At 42.6% G+C, this 23,012-nt stretch overlaps 1 protein-coding gene across 1 annotated transcript in view; it reads left to right on the top strand.

Moving 5' to 3' along the window:
* The window catches only part of HK1 (hexokinase 1), a 61,599-nt gene extending 38,910 nt beyond the window's left edge, over nucleotides 1-22,689 (top strand). The window contains exons 9-18 of the mRNA XM_070945287.1: nucleotides 551-784; nucleotides 3,839-4,143; nucleotides 6,557-6,705; nucleotides 6,808-6,927; nucleotides 7,700-7,795; nucleotides 11,166-11,265; nucleotides 11,808-11,991; nucleotides 15,043-15,198; nucleotides 18,207-18,440; nucleotides 20,114-22,689. Coding sequence (XP_070801388.1) covers nucleotides 551-784; nucleotides 3,839-4,143; nucleotides 6,557-6,705; nucleotides 6,808-6,927; nucleotides 7,700-7,795; nucleotides 11,166-11,265; nucleotides 11,808-11,991; nucleotides 15,043-15,198; nucleotides 18,207-18,440; nucleotides 20,114-20,258 — 1,723 coding nt within the window. The 3' untranslated portion in view covers nucleotides 20,259-22,689. The remainder of the gene's footprint in view (nucleotides 1-550; nucleotides 785-3,838; nucleotides 4,144-6,556; nucleotides 6,706-6,807; nucleotides 6,928-7,699; nucleotides 7,796-11,165; nucleotides 11,266-11,807; nucleotides 11,992-15,042; nucleotides 15,199-18,206; nucleotides 18,441-20,113) is intronic.
* Nucleotides 22,690-23,012: the final 323 nt, after the last annotated feature.

Below are 23,012 nucleotides of genomic sequence, written 5' to 3'. Positions count from 1 at the left end.
ACAAACATTGTGTCGTAGGGTTTTGGGAGGGGAGGACACATGTCTGGATTGAAGAAAATAATAATAAGCATTGATACAAACACCATTAATAGCAAAATAGTGCAATATATCACTGCAGCAAGGAAGAAATAAATTTCAATGTATGCCTCAGCATTTGATTTTTTAAAATTTTTTTCCCTGTCTGGGTAGCTTATTTAAAGGAAAGACATCACAAATAATGTTCCTAATTGATTGTTGCATAATGGTTTTAAAATCAATGACCTCTTTCCAAATTCATTACAACATTGCAGAACTGAACACCCTTTGAGAAGAATGTCATTGTGTTTTATAGGACATAATGTCTAGTTGTGTCCATCCAGGCTTCCCATCTCTCTCTCTTGAACCCTCATGAAATTCCCATGACGCCTTCAGGGAGAGATTATTATTATAACCCATTTTCAGATTCTTCCAACATCTCCTGCAACTTGAAATGAGTAACTTGCTGTCAGATTGTCATGTTATTAAATTAATGAATTTTAGAACCTCGTATTGTGTTCGCTTCTGGTTTTAGGAGCAAGGAAGGTTTGCATAAAGCCAAAGACATACTGACACGTCTTGGGGTTGAGCCTTCCCATGAAGACTGCATCGCTGTCCAGCACGTATGCACCATTGTGTCATTCCGCTCTGCGAACCTGGTGGCAAGTACTCTTGGTGCTATCCTGAATCAGCTGCGGGACAATAAAGGAGTTGGCCGGCTGCGCACCACAGTGGGGGTGGACGGATCCCTTTACAAGATGCATCCACAGTAAGATCTTGTGCAGTTTCCATAATTATATCTTGGCACCTGTTAAGAGCCATCTCTAGCAAAGGTCAGCTACGCAGCACATCATGCTGGCATCTGATACACACTCTGAACTTGAGTGTTAAATAAACAGAATTCTTCATAGAGAGAAACGTGGACGGTTAATAATGCAGGCTAGAATCTGAAAAATAGTTAAAATAGAGTCATTTTTTTGATGAGATGGCAGCTATATCAATTTGATAAATAAATACAGTATACTGTATATATGAGGACGCTCCATATCCTAATAGGGATAGCTACTTTTACAGTATTTGTAAACTGGTTGCCACCTAGGCCCTTAAGCATCTCTGCAATATGCAAAGCTCTGTAGCTTCTATTGTATTTCGCTGAGTATTTGTAGGAGAAAAGCAGACAGAACTGGGGAATGAAGTTACTGTATTTTTCGGAGTATAAGATGCACCTCCCTCCCCCCCCCAAAAAAAGAGGGTGAAAATCTGGGTGTATCTTATATTCCGAATGCAGCCTCGCAAACAGAGATTTCAGAGGCTGAAAGAAGCTTCAGAAAAAAAGCCTCTGAAACAAAGCTTCAGAAAAAAAGCCTCCAAACAGAGCTTCATATTATTCTAAAATAATATGGCAAGCAACAAAAGTAGAATCAGTAAAGGTTCTAACCAAACTATGCTAACAAATCTGAAGAATGACACAATAACCAACAGATTGGAAGAATTCAATCTATATACCAATACCAAAGAAAAGAGATTGAACAAAGTACAAATAGTCCTTCAGAATAAAAGCCTCTGAAAGAAGCTTCAGAAAAAAAGCTTCCAAACAGACTTCAGAAAAAAACAAGAGATCCAAGTGCAGCCCCCTTTGAATTCTGTTGATTCTTATCTAGTACTTATTTAGTGCTGTCTGTTAGTTGATCAGATTTTTTTTGTGTCTTAGTTTGCACAAATCATCTATGCTGCAGCTTTATGAATGATTCTGATTCTTTTTGCCTGATATTATTTCATGGGTGCACATGAATGAAGGAATGGGGAAGGTGGCTTCTAGAGGTGGGATTCACATACTGTAGCAAGTGGTTCGCCCAGCATCGGATATGTTAGTACGCACATGTTTGCGGCATCACAAAACATGGCAATTCGCTCTCATGCGCCATCCACACATGTTTGATTAAATGAAATACCTTGTATTTTGCTCTGGGAAGTCCGGGGGGGAGGGTGGGATGAAGGGGGGGAAAGGGTGGGGGGAACATGGGGGGGGAAATTTTTGTATTTCTTTTTTGTAAAACTTTTCAATTAAAAACAACAACAACACCACAGCAATATAGGACGGGATTGTGCCCGGGTGGGTAGGCAGCCACCTGCAGGTCACCACTACCGGTTCACCTGAACCGGTCCGCACCGGCTGAATACCGCCTCTAGTGGCTTCCCATGCTTTCTCCCCTCTTTATCTATTCAGGATCTAATTAATAATTGTATGGGAGATGTTCAGGAAATCCTAGGGTTCTAAGAAACCTTAAGGAACTGAAAAATATCCTGGAAGAAGACAGTGTGGTCTGTCTATATGTCCACTCTCTCGCCCATCATTTCTATTTAGGCACCCAATCAACCTCAAACTGATTTGGTTAGCACTCAATAAAATAAACAATAAGATCACAAACAAAACAAAAGAAGATGTGATCTTGTTGGTCTACATCAGGGAGGTCAAACTTGATTTCATTGAGGGCCGCATCAGGGTTGTGTTTGACCTTGAGGGGGGCCAGTGTGGGTGTGGCCACTTCAACGTCAGTCGTGTCAGTGGCACTTGTGGTGGCCTGAGCGCTCTGCCAGTGAAAACGGGCGCCTGAGCTCCATTTTCGGCTGCGATGGCTTCCTGCAACTCTCTGCCAATGTAAACGGAGCTCGGGAGGGTCGACTGCAGCCCTCCTGAGCTCTGTTTTCGCTGGCGGAGGTACAATGGGTTGGTCCTTTGCTGTTTCCAGGGCGGCCCCGTGGGCCAGATCCAAGCACCCTGTGAACTGGATTTGGATCCCAGGCCTTGAGTTTGACACCCCTAATCTACATAAAAACATAGACCAAAAGGCATTCAGCAGGGGGCTCCAACCATCTTAAGTCAAGGCCCGGAAGACCTCCAGGTTTTCAAGACGTTATGGAACGTCAACGGAGTAGGAGTCCTATGAATATTAAGAGGCCCCTGATTCCAAAGGGCAGGCACTGTGCAACAGAGAAGGTATGCTTCCAGTAGATGGTCCTGTTTTATCAAAGGCATCCAGAACATGCCAACTCTGCTGGCTTGTATTTGCTGGGCATAAACAATGGTACGTAGGCATTTCCTCAAATAATCTGGATCCGTTCCATGTAGGGCTTTGCAGATGATGACCAGTAATGTGGATTATGCCCTAAAGCAGGGGTCTCCAATCTTGGCAACGTTAAGACTTGTGGACTTCAACTCCTAGAATTCCTTAACCACTACACTAAACTGGCTTAGTTACTCCTAGATACCATATGAATTGCTTTCATGCCTTTGTATGAGGAGAGATGCTGGTTAGAATGATGGGAGTATTGCTGAAGATGGCACAGCCAGACTTCAGCTGTGAGCTATGAATGTGGTTGTCAACTCACAAAGCATCCCTGGTTTGCTCTTGAATTGCCATAGGCCAGGGGGGATGGCACAGCAGCCAAAGACAGATGCACATTCCAGACTTATTTCTCTCAAGGCTGTATCCCAGGGTTACCCACAGCAGCCTGGAGGGGAGTGACCTGTACAACCTGCGAAATTGCTGCATTGGCGAATGTGATTGATGACACACCCTGGGGGGAGCGGGGGGGGGGAGATACAGGGTCATGATTGGGGTGTAAATTATGTAGGGTCAGAGCTGGCTTCACTTGGGAATCTACTGACATGAAGCTCCTAATAAATAACTGGATTTCTTTTGAAGCTTGGCTCCAGAATCATGCTTTAATTAGGGCATCTGTGGGAACCCTGACAGCGGTTGTGTTGTGTATTAAACGAAAGATGAATGTAACCCTCGTTTTTCCCCTTTTTGTTCTTTAGATACTCCAGGCGCTTGCACAAAACGATACGGCGCTTAGTGCCTGATTCCGATGTGCGTTTCTTGCTCTCTGAGAGTGGCAGCGGGAAGGGGGCGGCCTTTGTGACCGCAGTAGCTTATCGGCTGTCGGAGCAGCACCGGTTGATTGCAGAGACCCTGGCAGAATTCAAGCTCACCAACGAACAGCTGCTTCAGGTGAAGAAGCGGATGAGGATCGAGATAGAGGCCGGCCTCAAGAGGAAGTCACATGACCATGCCAAGGTCAAGATGCTGCCTACCTTTGTCCGCAGCACCCCTGATGGGACAGGTAGCTCTCTCATGACCTTTAGGGGGAGACGGTTGATCTGCTGCCCATTAGATATGTCAGAATACAGCCTCCATAAACCCCAACAAGTATATGACCATGGTGATCTGTCCCCGTCCACACACACACACAAACACAGCCAGCCGAGGGTTAAGGAAGCACTTGGCACACACCCAGGTCTTTATCTCCAACTTGGCAGCGATATACACACCGTCTGCCAAGTGCTTTATTTCCACAGAAACAGAAAGATAATATACTCAGCGTACAAGAGTCCAACAAAAATAAATATTCCTCTCAGCAGTTTCGGACGAGGCTTTAGTGACTATCCAAGGTTTATTTTTGTTCGTCACAGGGATCACTGGCCACCACCCTCTATTATATAGTCTCTGGGGTGTGGTCCAGTGACTCAGTTCTAATCCCTAGCACGCCTCCTGAGCTGCTGCAATCGTTTATCACGCCTTCGGAGGCGTGCGTCCAGGAATGATGTCTCTCCTTCACTCTCATCCGAGACACCTGTCTCCCTGCTAATCTCCTCTCCCTCGGCCGGCACCTGAGACAGTGCCAGAGGGGAGGGGCCTGGAGAGGGAGGCCTGGCTGACTCCTCTTCCTCATGCTCGGAGCTTTCTTCCTCCGATGGGATAGGCTCAGAGGGCGGGGCCACAACACATGGTCTGGAATTACGGGTATGGAAATCAAAAAATAAAAAGAGCCCCAGATTGATGCAGAATGAAGATTAAAAGAAGAAGAAGAAGAAGAAATAAGGCTAGAACCCACCAATCAAAGATCTATTGGTTGTCAATCCACAAATTCTGTAATTTTCCTGAGATATTGATACACGTACTTCAATATGCATGCTGGCTAGCTGGGGAATTCTGGGATAATCAGTGGAATGGCTTGCCCCCAGAGGTTATGAGTGCTCCATCACTGGAGGTTTATAAGAAGAGCCATTTGGCCGGAATGGTATAGGGCAGTGATGGCTAACTTTTTCCAGACCGAGTGCCCTAAGTGTGCGCGCGTGCGAATGCACAGAGCGCGCGCCCGAACCCCCAACATGCAATGCACACGCGGCCTCAGCGCAACCCCTGTGCACGCCCCAATGCACATGCCCCGCCCCTGCGCATGCGTGGCAGAGGCCCGACAATCAACTGGCTTGCAGGAGGCGCGCTTGCATGCGCGGCAGCTGAATTGGGGCGATGGCTTGCGTGCCCACAGAGAGGGCGCTGCACGCCACCTGTGGCACACGTGCCTTTGGTTCGCCACCATGGGTATAGGGTCTCCTGCCTGAGTAGGAGATTGGACCTCTAAAGTCCCTTCTCTGTTATTCTGTATTCTATTCTATACCCCTTTCAATTGTAATAGACCTGCAGCGCCACCTAGTGGCAAACCTTATCTGATGCACCTCAGTCACATTCAGCATTGTTCAGCAATCCAAATTTTGTTGGTGTGAGACAGGGGTGAAATCCAGCAGGTTCTGAAAGGTTCTGGTAGTGGAAATTTTGAGCAGTTTGGAGAACCTGCAAATACCACCTCTGGCTGGCCCCAGAGTGAGGTGGGAATGGAGACTTTGCAATATCCTTTCCCCAGGAGTAGGGAGGGAATGTGGATTTTGCAGTATCCTTCCCCTGCCTCACCCACCAAGCCACACCACGCCCACCAAGCCACGCCCACAGAACTGGTAGTAAAAAAAATTGGATTTCACCACTGGTGTAAGACGTTAATATTAAAATACTATATGCCTCAACGTCCTGCATTTTCAATACATTTTAGGCCAATTAACCAATTGGGAAGATACATGTTTGATTTTGTTATTTCAATAAACTTTTTCAAAATGGCTCTATATAGTATATATAGTTTAGTCTAGTGAAAAGGACTAGGGGTGACATAATAGCAGTGTTTCAATATTTGAGGGGCTGCCACAAAGAAGAGGGGGTCAGCCTATTTTCCAAAGTACTTGAGGGTAGGACAGGAAGCAATGGGTGAAAACTAATCAAGGAGAGAAACTACCTAGAACTAAGGAGAAATTTCCCAACAGTGAGAACCATAAACCAGTCAAACAATTTGCCTTCAGAAGTTGTAGATGCTCCATCACTGGAGATTTTAAAGAAGTGACTGACAGCCACTTATCTAAAATGGCATAGAGTCTCCTACTCAAGCAGTGGGCTGGACTAGAAGACCTCCAAGGTCCATTCCAACTCTGTTATTCTGTTATATTAATTAGCTGTATTAATAATATTAATTGATAGCCCAGTGTCTATTCTTGAGAAGACTTGTACAGGGAAAGGCAAGTGAAATGCAGTATTTTCCTCCTCCAGTGGCCATCCTGATGTCTATGAGATACTTACCAGCAGGCCGCATCACTATCTCCAACAGAATTTAAGGGCTTTATTCCTAATGTTTAAAACTCCTTTGTTTGCAGAGAATGGAGACTTCCTAGCTCTGGATCTCGGTGGGACAAATTTCCGTGTTTTGCTGGTGAAGATCCGAAGTGGTAAAAGAAGGATGGTGGAAATGCACAATAAAATATATTCAATCCCTGTAGAGGTTATGCAGGGGACGGGAGAAGAGGTGAGCCTTACACGAAGAAAATAAGTAATATTATTATTTGTTAAATGCAATTTTGAAAACAAGAACCTATATCTCATGATAGGAATTTCCTTCTCTTTTTAGCTGTTCGATCACATTGTCACCTGCATTTCGGACTTCTTGGATTACATGGGAATAAAAGGAGCTCGCCTCCCTCTGGGCTTTACGTTTTCTTTTCCCTGCAAACAGACCAGCCTAGATTGTGTAAGTGACTCTTCTTGTTTTTTACAAATGTAAAGTTTTCATATTTTTGACCTCCGCACGCCCTGTTTTCGGGCCTTTTTTGGCCTTTTCTGGCCCATTTTCAAGGCTTTTTTCTGCCTTTTTTAGAGGGTTTTTTGGGTCTGTTTTGGGGGCTTTTTTGGCCCATTTTCAGGGCTTTTTTCAGCCTGTTTTTGAGGCTTTTTTCTGCCCGTTTTCGATGCTTTTTTCTGCCTGTTTTTTGGGGGGAAATGGGCCAAAAAAGCCTAGAAAATGGGTCCAAAAAAGCCTCAAAAACGGGCCACAAAAGCCCCCAAAATGGGCTGCAAAAAACCTCGAAAATGGGCAGAAAAAAGCCCCCAAAACAGGCTGAAAAAATGGACCAAAAAGCCGCTGAAAAAAGACTGGAAAAGGGCTGAAGAAAGGTAGCCAAAAATGTTTTTTTGTTGTTTTCCTCTTCTAAATTTAGGTGCGTCTTATAGTCCAAAAAATACGGTAGCTTAGTCTAACATTCCACAGGTGTGGCATAGATGTCATGGACAGTTTTCTTAATGCCATCTTTCTCCAATCAAATGGCAACTAAACCAATTGGAACTGCGGGGCCAAAGAAATTTTGGGAGTTGTAATCCCAATCTGTGTTGGGCATGCAATAATAAATGGCTGTCGTATGTGTTCATTAGTTTTTTAGGTCCAGTATTGCTTCTGGTGGCTATTTCTGATTTGTTCTAATAACACATGTCAGGCGTGAACTTTATTTCTTTATTTTGTTTTTCAGGGTATCCTTTTGACTTGGACCAAGGGTTTTAAGGCTACTGACTGTGAAGGAGAGGATGTTGTTAATTTGCTAAGAGATGGAATTAAAAGAAGAGAGGTGAGTTTATTATATGTTTTTGGTTCAAGAGTGAAGGATTGTGATAATTTAAAAATTAATATATTGTTGGTTGAATCACCGATGTATCCCCTACATTGTTTAAAATATAGTACATACCCTGTTTCCCCCAAAATAAGACATCCCCTGATAATAAGCCCAATCGAGCTTTTGAGCGCATGGCAATAAGGCCAACCGCTTATTTCAGGGTTCAAAGAAATATAAGACAGGGTCTTATTTTCGGAGAAACATGGTTATAAAGTGAAGGATGTGCAAAAAAAAAAATATACTGGTGAAATTGGCCTTTGATGGTGACTTAATACATATCTGGTGTACCCAAAAATTATGTAAATGAGCTTCCTATTGAATCATTATTGCTAACATTTTAGAATATGTTGCTTTTTGGTAAAATCTGTCAAAAGAGTATAACCAGAAGTGTTCATTGAGGGAATATTAAATGGTAAAAGCTAGATGTAGGTCATAAGGAAGTAGTTGAAGCTTTGTCTCTGTACATGTGTTGAATGTACAAAACATTTATAAAGGGGGGAAAGCTTCAATTGCATGATCATGGTTTCCATCTTGCTTTTTTTTTTTTGACACGTACAATCCCGATGCCCCAGGAAATAATGGATTGAATTCTTCATTCCATTCCTGAAGATTGGCCTTTTTCTATTAGAGACCCCAATATTAAGATCTATCCTAATTTGAATCAGATTATAGCAGAGTGTAGTGTAGTGATTAAGACTCCCAGCCAGGAAACTGAGTTCTAGTCCCACCTTATGCTCATGGAACAATCACTCGCCCTAAGTAGAAGGTAATTTCAAACCACTTCTGAAATCATTCATTCATTTGTTCACTCATTGATTCGTTTGTTCTGTTCATTCATATCCCACCTTTATTATTAGAATAGAATAACAGAGTTGGAAGGGACCTTGGAGGTCTTCTTGTCCAACCTCCTGGTTAGGCAGGAAACCCTACACCACTTCAGTCAAATGGTTATCCAACATCTTCTTAAAAACTTCCAGTGTTGGAGCATCTACAACCTCTGGAGGCAAGTAGTTCCATTGATTAATTGTTCTAACTGTCAGGAAATTTCTCCTTAGTTCTAAGTTGCTTCTCTCCTTGATTAGATTCCACCCATTGCTTCTTGTCCTGCCCTCAGGTGCTTTGGAGAATAGCTTGACTCCCTCTTCTTTGTTGCAGCCCCTGAGATATTGGAACACTGCTATCATGTTTCCCCTAGTCCTTCTTTTCATCAGTCTAGACATACCCAGTTCCTGCAACCGTTCTTCATACAAGTGACTCAAAGCAGGAAACATGTCCAACACACCTTCCTCTTCCTGTTTTCCCTATAACAATAACCCTGTGAGGTGGGTTGAGCTAAGAGAGATAGACTGGCTCAAAATCACCCTGTTGGCTTTCATGGCCAAGGGCAAGACTTGAACTTATGATTTCCTGCTTTCTAGCCTGGTGCCTTAACAACTAGACCAAGCTGAAATTTTCAGGAATTTGTCCAGGTAGTTAGTTACCAGGAGTCAACAATGACTCTTAAGGCACCAAAAAAAGCAGTACCCTAAAACATAGGTAAGTTGGGAGCATAGCAATGAGACTAACTCTTAGTAGGCATAGATAACATTAACTGCTCTAGGAGCAGAATGTTAATTTGGAGAACTATGGAATATTTCAGACCTGACTGACCAGGCCATCCTGAGCCAGTATGGAATGGCTAGGACAGAATGTCCAGAGGAGATACAGAACATTCTGGAAGGGCAGGTTTTGCAGCTCCCTGTTAGTCATGCAGTAGCATGAAGGATTGGGAGACAAAAAAGGATTTCCACAAGGTTTATGCATTTAAGTCTGTATTTTCGCCCATTCTTCTTACTATTGGAAAGTGTCAGGAAAGTGTTCTGGAAGAAGGGAGAAACTATATTTTTTAATACTTAATTTTTTCATTTTTCGGAATTGTTAAACAGCCTCAGCTAACTACTTTTATTTATTTATTTTCATAGTTGGTGTATACATTTCTTCCCTTTGCTAATAGAGCCATGAAAGGACCATAAATTTGCAATATAAATCACCATATAGACTAATCTTTTCTAAACTGATGCCTTCCAACTAGTTGGATCTAAACCTTGTATTGTCCCTGCTGACTAGAAATACTGGGAATTGTAGTCCTAAAATACCTGGAGGACTCTAGATTGCCTTAGAGATTCATTTTAAGCTTAAATTAAAATGAACAAGAATTAGGATTAATTAATTTATTTATTTATTTATTTATTGGTTTGATTTATATGTTGCCCTTCTCCAGAGACTCAGGGTGGCTTACAATGTGTTAAGCAATAGCCTTCATACTTTTGTATATACTTGCTTAGTAGGGCTTTCGGCCCCCCCAAGCGGTGTTCTTTTTTATACAAAGTCAGCTTATTGCCCCCACAATCCGGGTCCTCATTTTACCTACCTCGAAAGAATGGAAGGCTGAGTCAACCTTGAGCCTGGTGAGATTTGAACTTGCAGTAATTGCAGGCAGCTGGTGCTACTTAACAGCACTTTAGTCTGCTGCGCCACCAAAGCTCTTCAATCCCATATAACTGTGATGATGAACCTATGACACGCGTGCCAGAGGTGGCACGCAGAGACCTCTCTGGGGGCGCGTGCGCCGCCGTCACCTGCTCTCTGGTTTCAGATGCGCGCGGGCCAGCTGGTCTTCACAAGTGCCGGAGCGCTGGAAAATGGCCCAAAAAACAGCCAAAAAGCAGGTTTCTTAGTTAAAACGATACCCTGCTGGAAGTCTTCTGCTGTTACTAACTCCTAAATAAACCTTTGTAATATGAACTCAGCTTTTATTCCCTTAAGATTATCTGTTTTATTCTAGGCTGCTACCAGAAGACAGGCCTAGTTTTTTCCAGATCCTTCAAGTCAGCTTGCAGTTAACATTTCTATGACATTTCCTCAGCCGAGCATTCTCAGGTTGTAGAGGAAGGTGCTTGGTTGATATGTGGCTGTAATTTGTAATTTGTATCAAGAATCTTAAAGTCTGTAGAGGTTCTCAGTCATCCAAGTCATAGTTGTCCCAAAGGTGCTTTTTCAGGAGGCAACTAGAACTTCCTTGTTTTTTCTTTTGAAGACGTTTCACTTCTCGGATGAGAAGCGAAACGTCTTCAAAAGAAAAAATAAGGAAGTCCAGTTGCCTCCTGAAAAAGCACCTTTGAAAGTATCAAGAATGTTTCATTTCTACCAATTAAAAGAAAATCCTCTTTTCGTGATCATTAGGATATTGGCAAAAAAGCAGAGAACAGATAATAAATGCTGGGTTGACTCTCTTTCCTTTTTTTTGCAAATAAAATAACAGTGTAATCATGTTGTCTCTTTCAAGGAATTTGAACTGGATGTTGTGGCTGTCGTGAATGATACTGTTGGAACTATGATGACTTGTGCCTATGAAGATCCGAATTGTGAAATAGGACTCATTGTGGGTATGTCTGCGACTTGCTTTAAATGTTGCTGAGGAACGTAATGGTATTTATACAACAGGTCCTGTTTTCAACCATGCCAAAAACTTCCTTTTTATTTTAATAATTCTACTTTATACTCTAACTGACTTGACATTTACATTTGTCAAACCAGAAGCTTTTCTAGAAACAGTTGTATTTCCAGTCCTTAGTATCAGTTCCCCTGGGGAGTGGGATTTTCCCCCTATATGTGATTTCAGAAGGTAGATAAGAGTAGATCTTGACAAGAACAACATTCAGCTATGCTGGGGAGAAGCTTTTTGACAAGTATTATTTAGGAAATAAACAAAAATCTAGAATTCAGTTTGAGTGGAAGGTATTTTTATCTCCACCTCTGGGTTTGTATCATGACCACAAGATAAGTGTTTTTTTGTCTCTGGGCCTCTGCCCCCTTTGGGATGTCCATGACATTTTTGACAGCCTTCAAGTTAAGAAAGTCGCATGTCCCTGCTCTTGGACGATAAGAAAAAACTTTGGTTGTGAGCCTTTTTATTTCCAAATTCCAGGAACCGGGAGCAATGCCTGCTACATGGAGGAAGCCAGAAATATTGAAATGGTGGAAGGAGACCAAGGCAGGATGTGTGTAAACATGGAATGGGGTGCCTTTGGGGACAACGGATGCCTAGATGACATCAGGACGATCTATGACAAAGCTGTGGATGAGTTTTCGTTAAATAGTGGCAAGCAAAGGTAGGTCCTGATGAGAAATGTGAAGTCGTGTGGCTTTCTTTTGCGGCGGAGGTGGTTATCCCAAGTTGTGTGCCGTATTGTTGGAGAACAGAAGGATGTACAAGTCAGTCAGAGACTGAGCACTTACAGTCAGAATGCAGATGTGTGGGTCAGCAAAACTACTGTGGTTTCTTTTACAAGATCCTGATGATAGCATCAAGAACATCACCCAAAAATCTAGCGTGAAGTCAGAAATATTTTTATCCGCCACCATGAAAGATGGGTAACAACCATACTGTTGTGACCTAGGCTCACTTAGTCATTACAAGACACAATTAGTCCCAAACAATCCTATTTTATTATAACAGCTGAGAATTACTTCATTCCCAGCTTTGTCCAAATTAATTTCAAACCAAGTCCTTCAGAAGAAATCCTTTGGGCATATCACAAACTTTAACTTCTTTGGCACCCTGCCAAAGGTCTTTCTTGGCAAAGCCTCACGAAGTTCAGAAACAAGAGACGCCGACTGGAAACAGATTTAGCAACGTTGCTTTCCTACAAAGAGCCCAAGAGCTTTTGCTGCTCTTTTAAGCCTTATGGGAGGGGACAATCATCTCCTGGCCTTACTCCTGAGTCGTCCTTTTTGCTTTAGCTGCTCTTGCCTTCTGGCAGCTCTGCGCATGCTCCTCCTGTTCCTCTGCCTCTCTGCTGTCTGACTCTGGAGGCTCCGGAGTCCGTGCATCACTCCCAGATGGCCCTGGTCCCATCTCTCCCTCTGACGCAGAGCCCTTGTCCGGGGCTTCCCCAGACTCCTCACTGTCCGACTCCACTGCCAGCTCCGCAGGCTGCTGGTGGACCACAACACATACTTAAATTGAAACGGGCTAGGACTTTCCAAAGTCAGCAATGTAGTCTCTGAGCATGCTCAGGAAACTTTATGGTGGAATGAGAAATAACAGCTGTTGGTTCGGGAAATAACAGGTTTTGATTCCTGATCAACCTGGAAGAATAGAAAGAACAAATTGCTATCATCGCGCCCCCCCCCCCTTTTTTTTTTCAGGATAAAAGCATGCTTTTTCTCTTTCCTCCCTTTGGCCATTACTCTGCCAATTCATTGGTCATTTAGTGAGCATTTGCAGTTATGGCAGTGTTGAAAATGTAACTTTGCAACTACCGTATTTTTTGGATTATAAGACGCACTTTTTTTGTCTCCCAAAAGGAGGTGAAAATGTCTGCTGCGTCTTATAGACCGAATATTGCCGAAACCTCGCTCACCCACCGGCCATTTTTTTGGCCTCAGCATGCCCCGTTTTTGAGGCTTTTTTCGGCCTGTTTTTGAGGCTTTTTTGGCCCACTTTTGAGGCTTTTTTCAGCCTATTTTCAAGGCTTTTTTCGCCCCATTTTTTTTAAAAAAAAACAGGCTGAAAAAAGCCCCAAAAGGGCCAAAAATGGGGCGCACAGAGGCCAAAAGCCATTTTTTATTGTTTTCCTCTTCTAAATTTAGATGCGTCTTATAGTCAGGTGCATCTTATAGTCTGAAAAAATACGGTAATCCTTGCACCTAGGACATTGACAGGTCTGTAAAACAAAGGAAAGCTGAAGTAATATTGTGAAGTATGGTCGTGGTTTCCCTTACAGAGCATTTCATTTAATGATCAAGTTGCTGGCTCCTCTTGTGGTTGCTAAATGAGAACTACCCATTTAGGAAAAATCAGAGGGAATTGGAAATCTGCAGAGTGGAAGGATTGTCATATTCATTAGCAGATATAAAAGGCACAAGGGTTAGGGTGGCTTCTCAAGTCGCACGGATTTCTGAATCAGGGCTTACAACAGATTGTTTAGTGACCCTTCAAAGTTGCAACAGCACTGAAAAAAGTGATTTGGGACCATTTTTCACACTTAACGACCGTTGGAGTATCCCTATGGTCACATGATCAAAATTCAGATGCTTGGCAATTGGCTCAAATTTATGAGGATTGCAGTGTCCTAGGGTCATGGATCTCCTTTTGCAACCTTCTGAGAAGCAAAGGCAATGGGGAAGTCAGATTCACTGAACAACCACATTACTAACTTAACCACTGCACTGATTCACTTAACAACTATGGCAAGAAAGGTTGTAAAATGGAGCAAAACTCACTTAACAAATGTTTTACTGAGCAGCATAAATTTTGGGCTCGATTGTGGTCGTAACTTGGAGGACTGCCAGCAGTTTACCGACTGCATTGGTTTTACATTTTTTGCTTCTTGTAAACGAAGCAGTGTAAAAATTCTCCCCCACAATATGCTTGTGAAAATTGCGGTAGATTTAAAAATAAAATTCTTACGAGAAAAGAGAATGAAACTTGCGTGTCCCCTTTTCAGGAAATCTCCTTGTTCTTTCTAAGGGCAGACAGTTGCCATTCAGTTCCAAGCTGAAAGACTCATTTTTTTCTTAAGTCATCCAAAGTTTATAAGTTTTTCCCTAAAGAAATCTTGTTCTCTATAAAAACATTTACCATACTTTTCGGAATATAAGACACACTCCCTCCCCAAAAGAGGGTGGAAATGTTGGTGCATCTTATACATTGATATACTCTGATGCAGGGTGGATTTGATTTAAATCGAGTTGATTTAAATCACAATTTAAATCGTGATTTAAATCACTAGTAAAAGGGCTTGATTTAAATCAACTCGATTTAAATCATAATTTTTAAAGAGCAACTGTCATCTCTGTTACTCCTTTGACCCACTGTTGACTCACCGATAGTCCCAGTGTTGCAGAATATACAGCCTCATGCTACATAACTAAGCTCCATTTCATGCTGAATAAACTAAATTATTTATGTATCTTAAATAGAAAACTATCTTAGGATAGATTTTTATTAAAATAAATTCGATAAAAATCAAAAAAATCCAATTTAAATAAAAAAAATCCAATTTAAATAAAAAAAATCTGATTTTTTTGATTTTTTAAAAAAATCATTGATTTTTAGCCACCCTGCTCTGATGCGTCTTATAGTCCGAAAAATACAGTAATTTCTGTCATTCTTGCTAACAATGTTTCTGAACTGGTATTTTTGTCTACGATCGTAGGTATGAGAAGATGATCAGCGGAATGTATTTAGGGGAAATTGTCCGTAACATTTTGATTGACTTCACAAAAAGAGGATTCCTCTTCAGAGGTCAAATTTCAGAAACACTGAAAACTAGGGGCATTTTTGAAACCAAGTTTCTTTCACAAATTGAAAGGTAAGTGCACACAATATATCTGGAATGAAGCTTGTTATTATCTCAATATATTAGCAGTTACTTAGGTATCTCATTTAACATTTTCTTCCCAAACTCACATCAATACTTTGTCCTCACCATCTAGCTTAGGCGTGGGGGAACAATGGCCCTTCATGACTTCAACTCCATGCTGGCTCAGGAATTCTGGGAGTTGAAGTCCACAAGTCACAAAGGAGCTGTGCTTTCCCACTTCTGATCTAGCTGATTTTTTGACTGATTTTTGCAAAAGCTGCAAAACCGGTATCAGTGCTGCTTAGTACTTAGAAAGAAATCACGGGAAGATCCTAAATGTGTGAAATCAAGAAACAAGTAAGAGGCAAGACGTGTCCCATGTAATCATCGGGGGTTAATTGGATTTGAAGGAAACCATCCACTTCCTTTTTTGGAGTGTCTTTCTATGATACGTAACAGGTTTCCACCACGCCAGTGTTCTGGTATCAGAACGAACATATTTCGCTTCAGCAGAAGCTCCGAAAGAAAACAGTTTGGTAGCAGTATGGGGTTGTTTTCTTTTTTTTGGCAGGTTCCTTCGAGTCAGCGTTGATTCCTGGTAACTTTCTGGATTAGTCCCTGCAGTTTTCTTGGCAAGGATTTTTGGTGGCATTGCCTCCTTCCTAAGGCTGAGAGAGTGTGATTGTCCCAAGGTCACTTAGCTGACTTTATTAAGGCAGGATTAGAACTCAGGGTCCCCTGGTTTCTAGCCTGATGCCTTAATCTCCACACCACACCACACCATACCACATCACATAATGTTGTTGTTGTTAGTTGCAAAGTCGTGTCCGACCCATCGCGACCCCATGGACAATGTTCCTCCAGGCCTTCCTGTCCTCTATCATCCCCCAGAGACCATTTAAGCTCACACCGACTGCTTCAGTGACTCCATCCATCCACCTCATTCTCTGCAGTCCCATTCTTCTTTTGCCCTCAACCTTTCCCAGCATTAGGCTCTTCTCCAGTGAGTACTTACTTCTCATTAGGTGGCCAAAGTATTTTGAGTTTCATCTTCAGGATCTGGCCTTCTAAAGAGCAGTCAGGGTTGATCTCCTCTAGGACTGACCGGTTTGATTGCCTTGTAGTCCAAGGGACTTGCAGGAGTCTTCTCTAGCACCATAGTTCAAAGACCTCAATTCTTTGGCGCTCAGCCTTTCTTATGGTCCAACTTTCACAGCCATATGTTGCAATTGGGAAAACCATAGCCTTGACTATACACACTTTTGTTGGCAGGGTGATGTCTCTGCTGTTTAGTATGCTGTCACATAATGTAGGAACATATTAATATAAAAACTGAGGAGTAATGCTGACCATCTCCAGAGCATCTGATTCTTCAATGATTCTCTCTCGGACAGTGGGCAGTTCTCACCTGTTTTCTGTGACAAGGCCTTTTAAAAATCAGGCGAGAGCTACTAATGAAGGGGTGCACTTAAAGGATGTTTATGTATGGTGGGAGACTATAATTTTACCTTGCCTAAGGTGTTTATTGAAAAAAAAATCTTTATTTTGAAACATAAGAACATTAGATGAGAGCTAAAGTTGAAAGAAGTGGGCTTGGGTTCAGAATTCATCATACTTGCAATATTCCCACTGAAATCAGGGATATACTTCAGTTCATCTAAGACTCGTAAAATCTCGTGTTCCAGAAATAAAATGTTCTGGGGAACTCGAAAACAATTCCATTCCATCTTTGGACCAAGCTAGTTAGATTGTTTTGCAGCTGGTGACGGTCCCATTATGGTCATCCAGATGTTCATGAATCGTTTTCTAAAGGGTTCTGACTCAAAAACGTTTACATCACACTAATGATAACATCCTCATAGCCTACTACTGAGGCTATTGCTAAGAGCCGAGGTGGCGCAGTGGTTAGAGTACTACAGGCTACTGCAGCTGACTGCTAGCTGCAGTTCAGCAATTCAAATCTCACCAGCTCAAGATTGACTCAGCCTTCCATCCTTCCGAGGTGGGTAAAATGAGGACCCAGATTGTTGGGGGCAAGAGGCTGACTCTGTAAACCGCTTAGAGAGGGCTGTAAGAAGCACTATGAAGCGGTATATAAGTCTAAGTGCTATTGCTATTTGATTAGAGCCAGATTTCAAATAAAAACATCTTGCTTATGTGGAATTGCATAAATTCTGATTTATGTTTTGGCTAAATTGGCTTTAGCTGTTAGCCCTGCGAGGTAGTCTGGACCAGAAGCACAACTCGGAGCACAAGCTCTGTTTGTTTTTTTTGCAAAACTGAAAGTATTTTGCTTCTCTTTTCCTTTAGAAAACCAGGGAGGAGCCTTTCTAAAACATACCCTGCACTCTCCCTCCTTCCGTAGGCAGAGATACCTTTTACACCTTGCTTGTCCAGTCTGCAGTTCTCCCTCCTGTCTCCCAAGGTCATCCCCGCATACCATTACATTAGTTGAATATATAGTGTGTAGGGTCTGCAGGTTGCCTGCAAAGCAGAGGTGGGTTTCAGCAGGTTCTGACCAGTTCTGGAGAACCGGTAGCGGAAATTTTGAGTAGTTCGGAGAACCGGTAAATACCACCTCTGACTGGCCCAGCCCCCATCTATTCTCTGCCTCCTGAGTCCCAGTTGATTGGGAGGAAATGGGGATTTTGAAGTAACCTTCCCCTGAATTGGGGAGGGAATGGAGATTTTACAGTATCCTTCCCCTGGAGTGGGGAGGGAATGGAGATTTTACAGTATCCTTCCCCTGGAGTGGGGAGGGAATGAAGATTTTACAGTATCCTTCCCCTGCCATGCCCACCATGCCATGCTCACCAAGCCACGCCCACAGAATTGGTAGTAAAAATTTTTAAATCCCACCACTGCTGCAAAGATACATGAAATCTTTCAAATCTGTGTTGCCTAATAATCGAAAGTGGGCAGAGATCCCCTAGCCAGTTTTGCCTCAAATGATATGCTTATCTTTGGAAAGTTATCCAAGTACTTGACTCTGCCCCCTTCGTGCCCTTTCTCAACAGCGATAGGTTAGCGTTGCTTCAGGTCCGTACCATCCTCCAGCAGCTTGGCCTGAACAGCACTTGCGATGACAGTATAATTGTGAAGGCAGTATGTGGAGCTGTGTCGCGGAGGGCAGCTCAGCTGTGTGGCGCTGGAATGGCTGCTGTTGTAGATAAAATAAGGGAGAACAGAGGCTTGGAGCATCTGGATATAACCGTGGGCGTAGATGGCACACTATACAAACTTCATCCACAGTAAGTATTTTGTGTGTTTGTCTGAATGGTTTAAATCTCATTTCCCCTCCCCAGTCCATGTGTGGAAAATATTGTCATTCGGTCTCCAAGTACCTTTATCACCACTACCACCAGTCAGTCTCCATCCTTTGGCCGTTTTTGGCCTCCGCGCATTGCATTTTCGGCTGGTTCCCCACCGCCTGGAACCAGCCGAAAATGTGACGCGTGGAGGCCAAAAATGGGGTGTGCGGAGGCCAAAAACTTGATGTGCAGAGGTGACAATCAGCGGCGATGTGCTGTGGCATTCTCCACAGTTTGGAACAGGTCTAAAACAGGGCGTGCGGAGGCTGAAAATGCAACGCGCGGAGGTGGCAATGGGCTCTGGCGATCCCCGCAGCCTGGAACAGCTGATTGGCGGTATTCCGGGAGGCAAATCCTACCGCTAATCAGCTGTTCATGCTAAATCAGGCTGTGATAACGTGCTGATGCTGACCAGGCTGTTTGCTGTTGGCTGCAAGGACGCTAGCCAGATGGATACCGATGGATTCTGGTAGGCAGAGGCAGAATTTTCTTTTTCTTGTTTCTGTGTGAGTGAAAATAAGTGCCTGACTATTCCATCCACATCCTTGAGTGTATGTAGAGCAGATGCCAATCTCTGCCTCTGGCTTTCCATGGACAGTTTCTGCCAGGCATTTCTGTATTAACCAGATTGTTAATCTTCAAGATTGTTGTTTGGCAGTTCTAGGAAAAGCAGGCTCAACACATCTTGAAAACACCAGGTTGGAGAAGTCTGTTGTATAAAATGTATATGATATTATTCTATATAATATGCATGACTATTCATTTGCACAACCATCACGTTTTAGTCCTAATGTAGGAAAAACATTTCCACATTTTGGCTATTCTTCTAAGGGTCTCTTCTGTAAGATGGGTGGTGTAGAAATGTGATCAATAAACAAATAAAATTAAAATTCCCGCCTACCTGGGCATCCAGCAGTTGATCTGAAATCAGCAAGGTGGAGGAATAGCTGCCTTGCTGCTTTTGTACATGAGTGACGTCATCACAGATTGGAAAGAGCAGGGATTCTCATGCACCACACCTGCCATTGGGCAGATGTTTGTTTATTTATTTATTTATTTGTTTATATTTATATACCACCCTTCTCCTGAAGGACTCGGGGCGGTGAACAGCCAACAGATAAAACACAAGAAAATACAAAATTTAAAAACAGTATTAAAATCCAATTAAATTAATTTGGCCCACAATTAAAACACCCCTATATTAAGACCGATAATTAACAATTTAAGAATTAAAGCAATTTAAAAGAGTTAGGCCAGCCCGGCTTACTGGAATAAAAACGTCTTTAGGGAACGGCGAAAGGTGCGAAGTTCCGGGATCCGCCGTATCTCTGGGGGCAGCTCATTCCAGACGGTAGGTGCCCCCACAGAGAAGGCTGTCCCCCTGGGGGCTGCCAGTCGACATTGTTTGACCGACGGCACCCGGATGAGCCCCTCTCTGTGGGAGTGTACTGGTCGGTGGGAGGCTATCGGTGGCAGAAGGCAGATGTTGACCTTCCTGCCACCGGCTGCAAGTCAAGTGAAGCCCACCCATCCCATTCCAGCATATTTAGATGATGCTGCCAATTTCAGTTGGGTAGAAGAAGGACTTTTCACCCCTTCTCTGCTTTCTGCAGCTTTTCAAAGGTCATGCACCAAACGGTAAAGGACCTGGCGCCCAAATGCGACGTGACATTCCTGCTTTCGGAGGACGGCAGCGGCAAAGGAGCCGCCCTCATCACCGCGGTGGGCTGCCGACTGCGCGACGCTGAGCACAACTGAACTCTGCTCCCTGGGCTGCTTATGGCTTCCAAGCACTTTCTTGACAAGCAGCGATTCTGTAGCTTGAACTGGCGGGGAAGAGCCCAGAATTCACTGCTTGTGGTGGAAGAGTTGGGGTTTAAGGAAGAAAAAAAATAGTAAAATAAAAATAGAATGCTGATTAAGTATGCTGTTGCTGATAATATCTTCCACTTTGGGTCCTTTTGTCTGCATGTGTCTTTTTCTGCCCTATTTAGTACATTCCCCATCTGTAGATCATGAAAAAAAAATATGGGTAATTTAAACGAATGTCAGAAACTGATTTATGATTTTGAGGTTCTAAAATTACAGCCAAAAAATGGATGTGAGCGAGAGAGCAGGTGGTGGTACAATGTCAAATGTATTCTTTGCAGCTGCTACTATGTCCACATTAAATAAATATACCACCAACAGTGCTGAATATGAGGCAAATGCTTATGCAAAGGGAACTTAGCAATTCCCATCTGAACTTTTCACCCAGTATTGTTTTATTCCTTCATCTGGAAGTTTCCACCGCAATCTGGTAGCACCTGAATCTTCTGGACTTAGACTTCCCTTAATGACCTGAATGTTCTTTTGTTTGCACTGAACCAAGGGATACACAGATCAATGAACGAGTCAATCAATATCTCTCCCCACTTATCAATTATCACTGCCGTTTCTTTTGGCTTTGATAATCAATGCCAAAATTCCAAGTACCATTTCAAAAGGCAAGTCTTTGCTAATAAAATCAAATGCCCTAAGGTGATCCAGATCTCTAGTTTTGAGAAATACTTTTTGCCTTTATATTATTTTTGCCTTTTCCAGGTTTCTCCCATCCTTTAATAAAAGAGTTTGGAATTCCCTTGTTAGTTTATGTCCTGCTGAAAGCCATTTCCAATTTACTAAGGTCGTGAATTCTGGGAGAAACCTGAGAGCTTGCATGGGAGAATATAATGTGGTGTTGGGGGGCAGAGACCTGAGTTTCTGTCGGATCCATATCACAGACGCACAGCCAGAAGAACCAGATCGGTGTAAGGCTACGGTATTCAACATCCAACAACCAAAGCTATAGGCATCTGCAGAACAGTAGCCACATCATTGTTTCATATATTGTATGTTGAGGTAGGACTTTGATTGTGTAGTGCTGGCTATCATTTCCACTCCTGCCTTTCCTCTAGAGTAGAGCAATATTTTTCAACCTCAGTAGCTTTAAGTTGTGGGGACTTCAACTCTTGGTTGGCTGAGGAATTCTGGGAGTTGAAGTCCACACACCTTAAAGTTGCCAGGTTGAGAAGCATTCCTCTAGACAAGGAGTGTCAAATTCGCGGCCTGCGGTCCAGATGTGTCACGTGCTGGCTCCGCCCCCGCCCGGTTTAGCAAAGTGGAAAAAGTCATGTGACGCCGCTGTGACGACGTGAGTTTAACACCCCTGCTCTAGACTGAAGATACCAGGGACTACAGACCTGACCACCATTTTGATTTTCTCTTACAGCCTAGAAATTTTAGAAATTTTAATTCTAAATTTTGCAGGAAACTGAATAGGTATGAATGGCTTCCTACTCCGGATGCTTCTGTAGGACAGCGTTTACACAATTACAAAACATTAAAATAGTCTTGACTTTTGCTACAGCCAAAGAATCAGGGGAAAATGTGACACACTCTACCTTCTATGGTGATCCCAGTAGAATTCCTAGTGAAATTATTTTTATGGAGTTGAATTGCACCAATTCTACTTCTGAAAATGCACACTTGGAGATAGTTAGGCATGTGAGGAATTAGAACTCTTTTAACAATTCTAGGAGCATTATCTTTCAAGGCCTGGTTTATTCCGTGGTTGGATTTGATGGTGCACTTTACCAAGATACTTGAAAAATATTGTTACAGGTAGCACCAAAGAAGATAATGTGCAAACAAACCACGGATATCCAAGTTACAAGATATCCAAGTTTGATCTAGACTTGAAATTTAAACCAGCGCATGATTATAGAGGCTGAACTCTGTTCTCTTGTTAGTAATTACCCCAAGTAGCAAAGGGATCAGCTGGTCTTTTTAAAGGCTCTCCAGCTATCTCCATTCCAATAAGAAATTATATTGATCACATCATTGGCAACAAGAAACCGCAACAAGAAAATAAAACCAAGCTTAGTGGATTACTTTTAAATCTCAAGATTCGGATTGCTTATCTCTTAATAAGCATTTTCAGTACACATTTTGGTGCATTGTGATCGAATGTTGTGGTAAAATGAGTCTCGCCCAGTATTTTGCAGCTTTCAGTGTGTGTGCGTGCGTATGTACGTCTTCCCAAACGATCGCATGATTCCCGTGTTTTTCCTATGCTGGAAAGTCTTTTTATATTGCCTACTAGTAGTGATGATACTACATAGTGCAAAGTGGATATTTGTGACATAATTAAACTTTATTTTGAAGTGTGTTTATTGGTGTCTGGTGATTCTTTCTGACAAAGGAAATTTATGTTGTAGAAATGCAAGAGAAACCAAGGAGGAATAATTTTTCTCCACATTTTTAAACTAGAGGCTCCCTGAAGAATTCACACATCTAGCCAATTTTGAGTTCCGATAAAGATGTTTAGAAGAACTTGCTATATATTTCAGATCCTGGACATGAGGTTGCAAAACTGAATTGTTTTTGTTAAGTCAGCAAACCTCCCTAGGGCTTAATCTTCAGAGACAGTCCTGGATCCCAGAGTGAATTTTGACATGCAAATTTGTTCTTTTTCTTCCAGGTTCAAACACG

This window comes from Pituophis catenifer, unplaced genomic scaffold (genome assembly GCF_029215685.1).
Source record: "Pituophis catenifer annectens isolate HBS135680 unplaced genomic scaffold, rPitCat1.0.hap2 SCAF_6, whole genome shotgun sequence".
NCBI lineage: Eukaryota > Metazoa > Chordata > Lepidosauria > Squamata > Colubridae > Pituophis > Pituophis catenifer.
The sequence above is the reverse complement of the archived record's forward strand: the minus strand, read 5'-3'. Positions and strand labels throughout refer to the sequence as shown.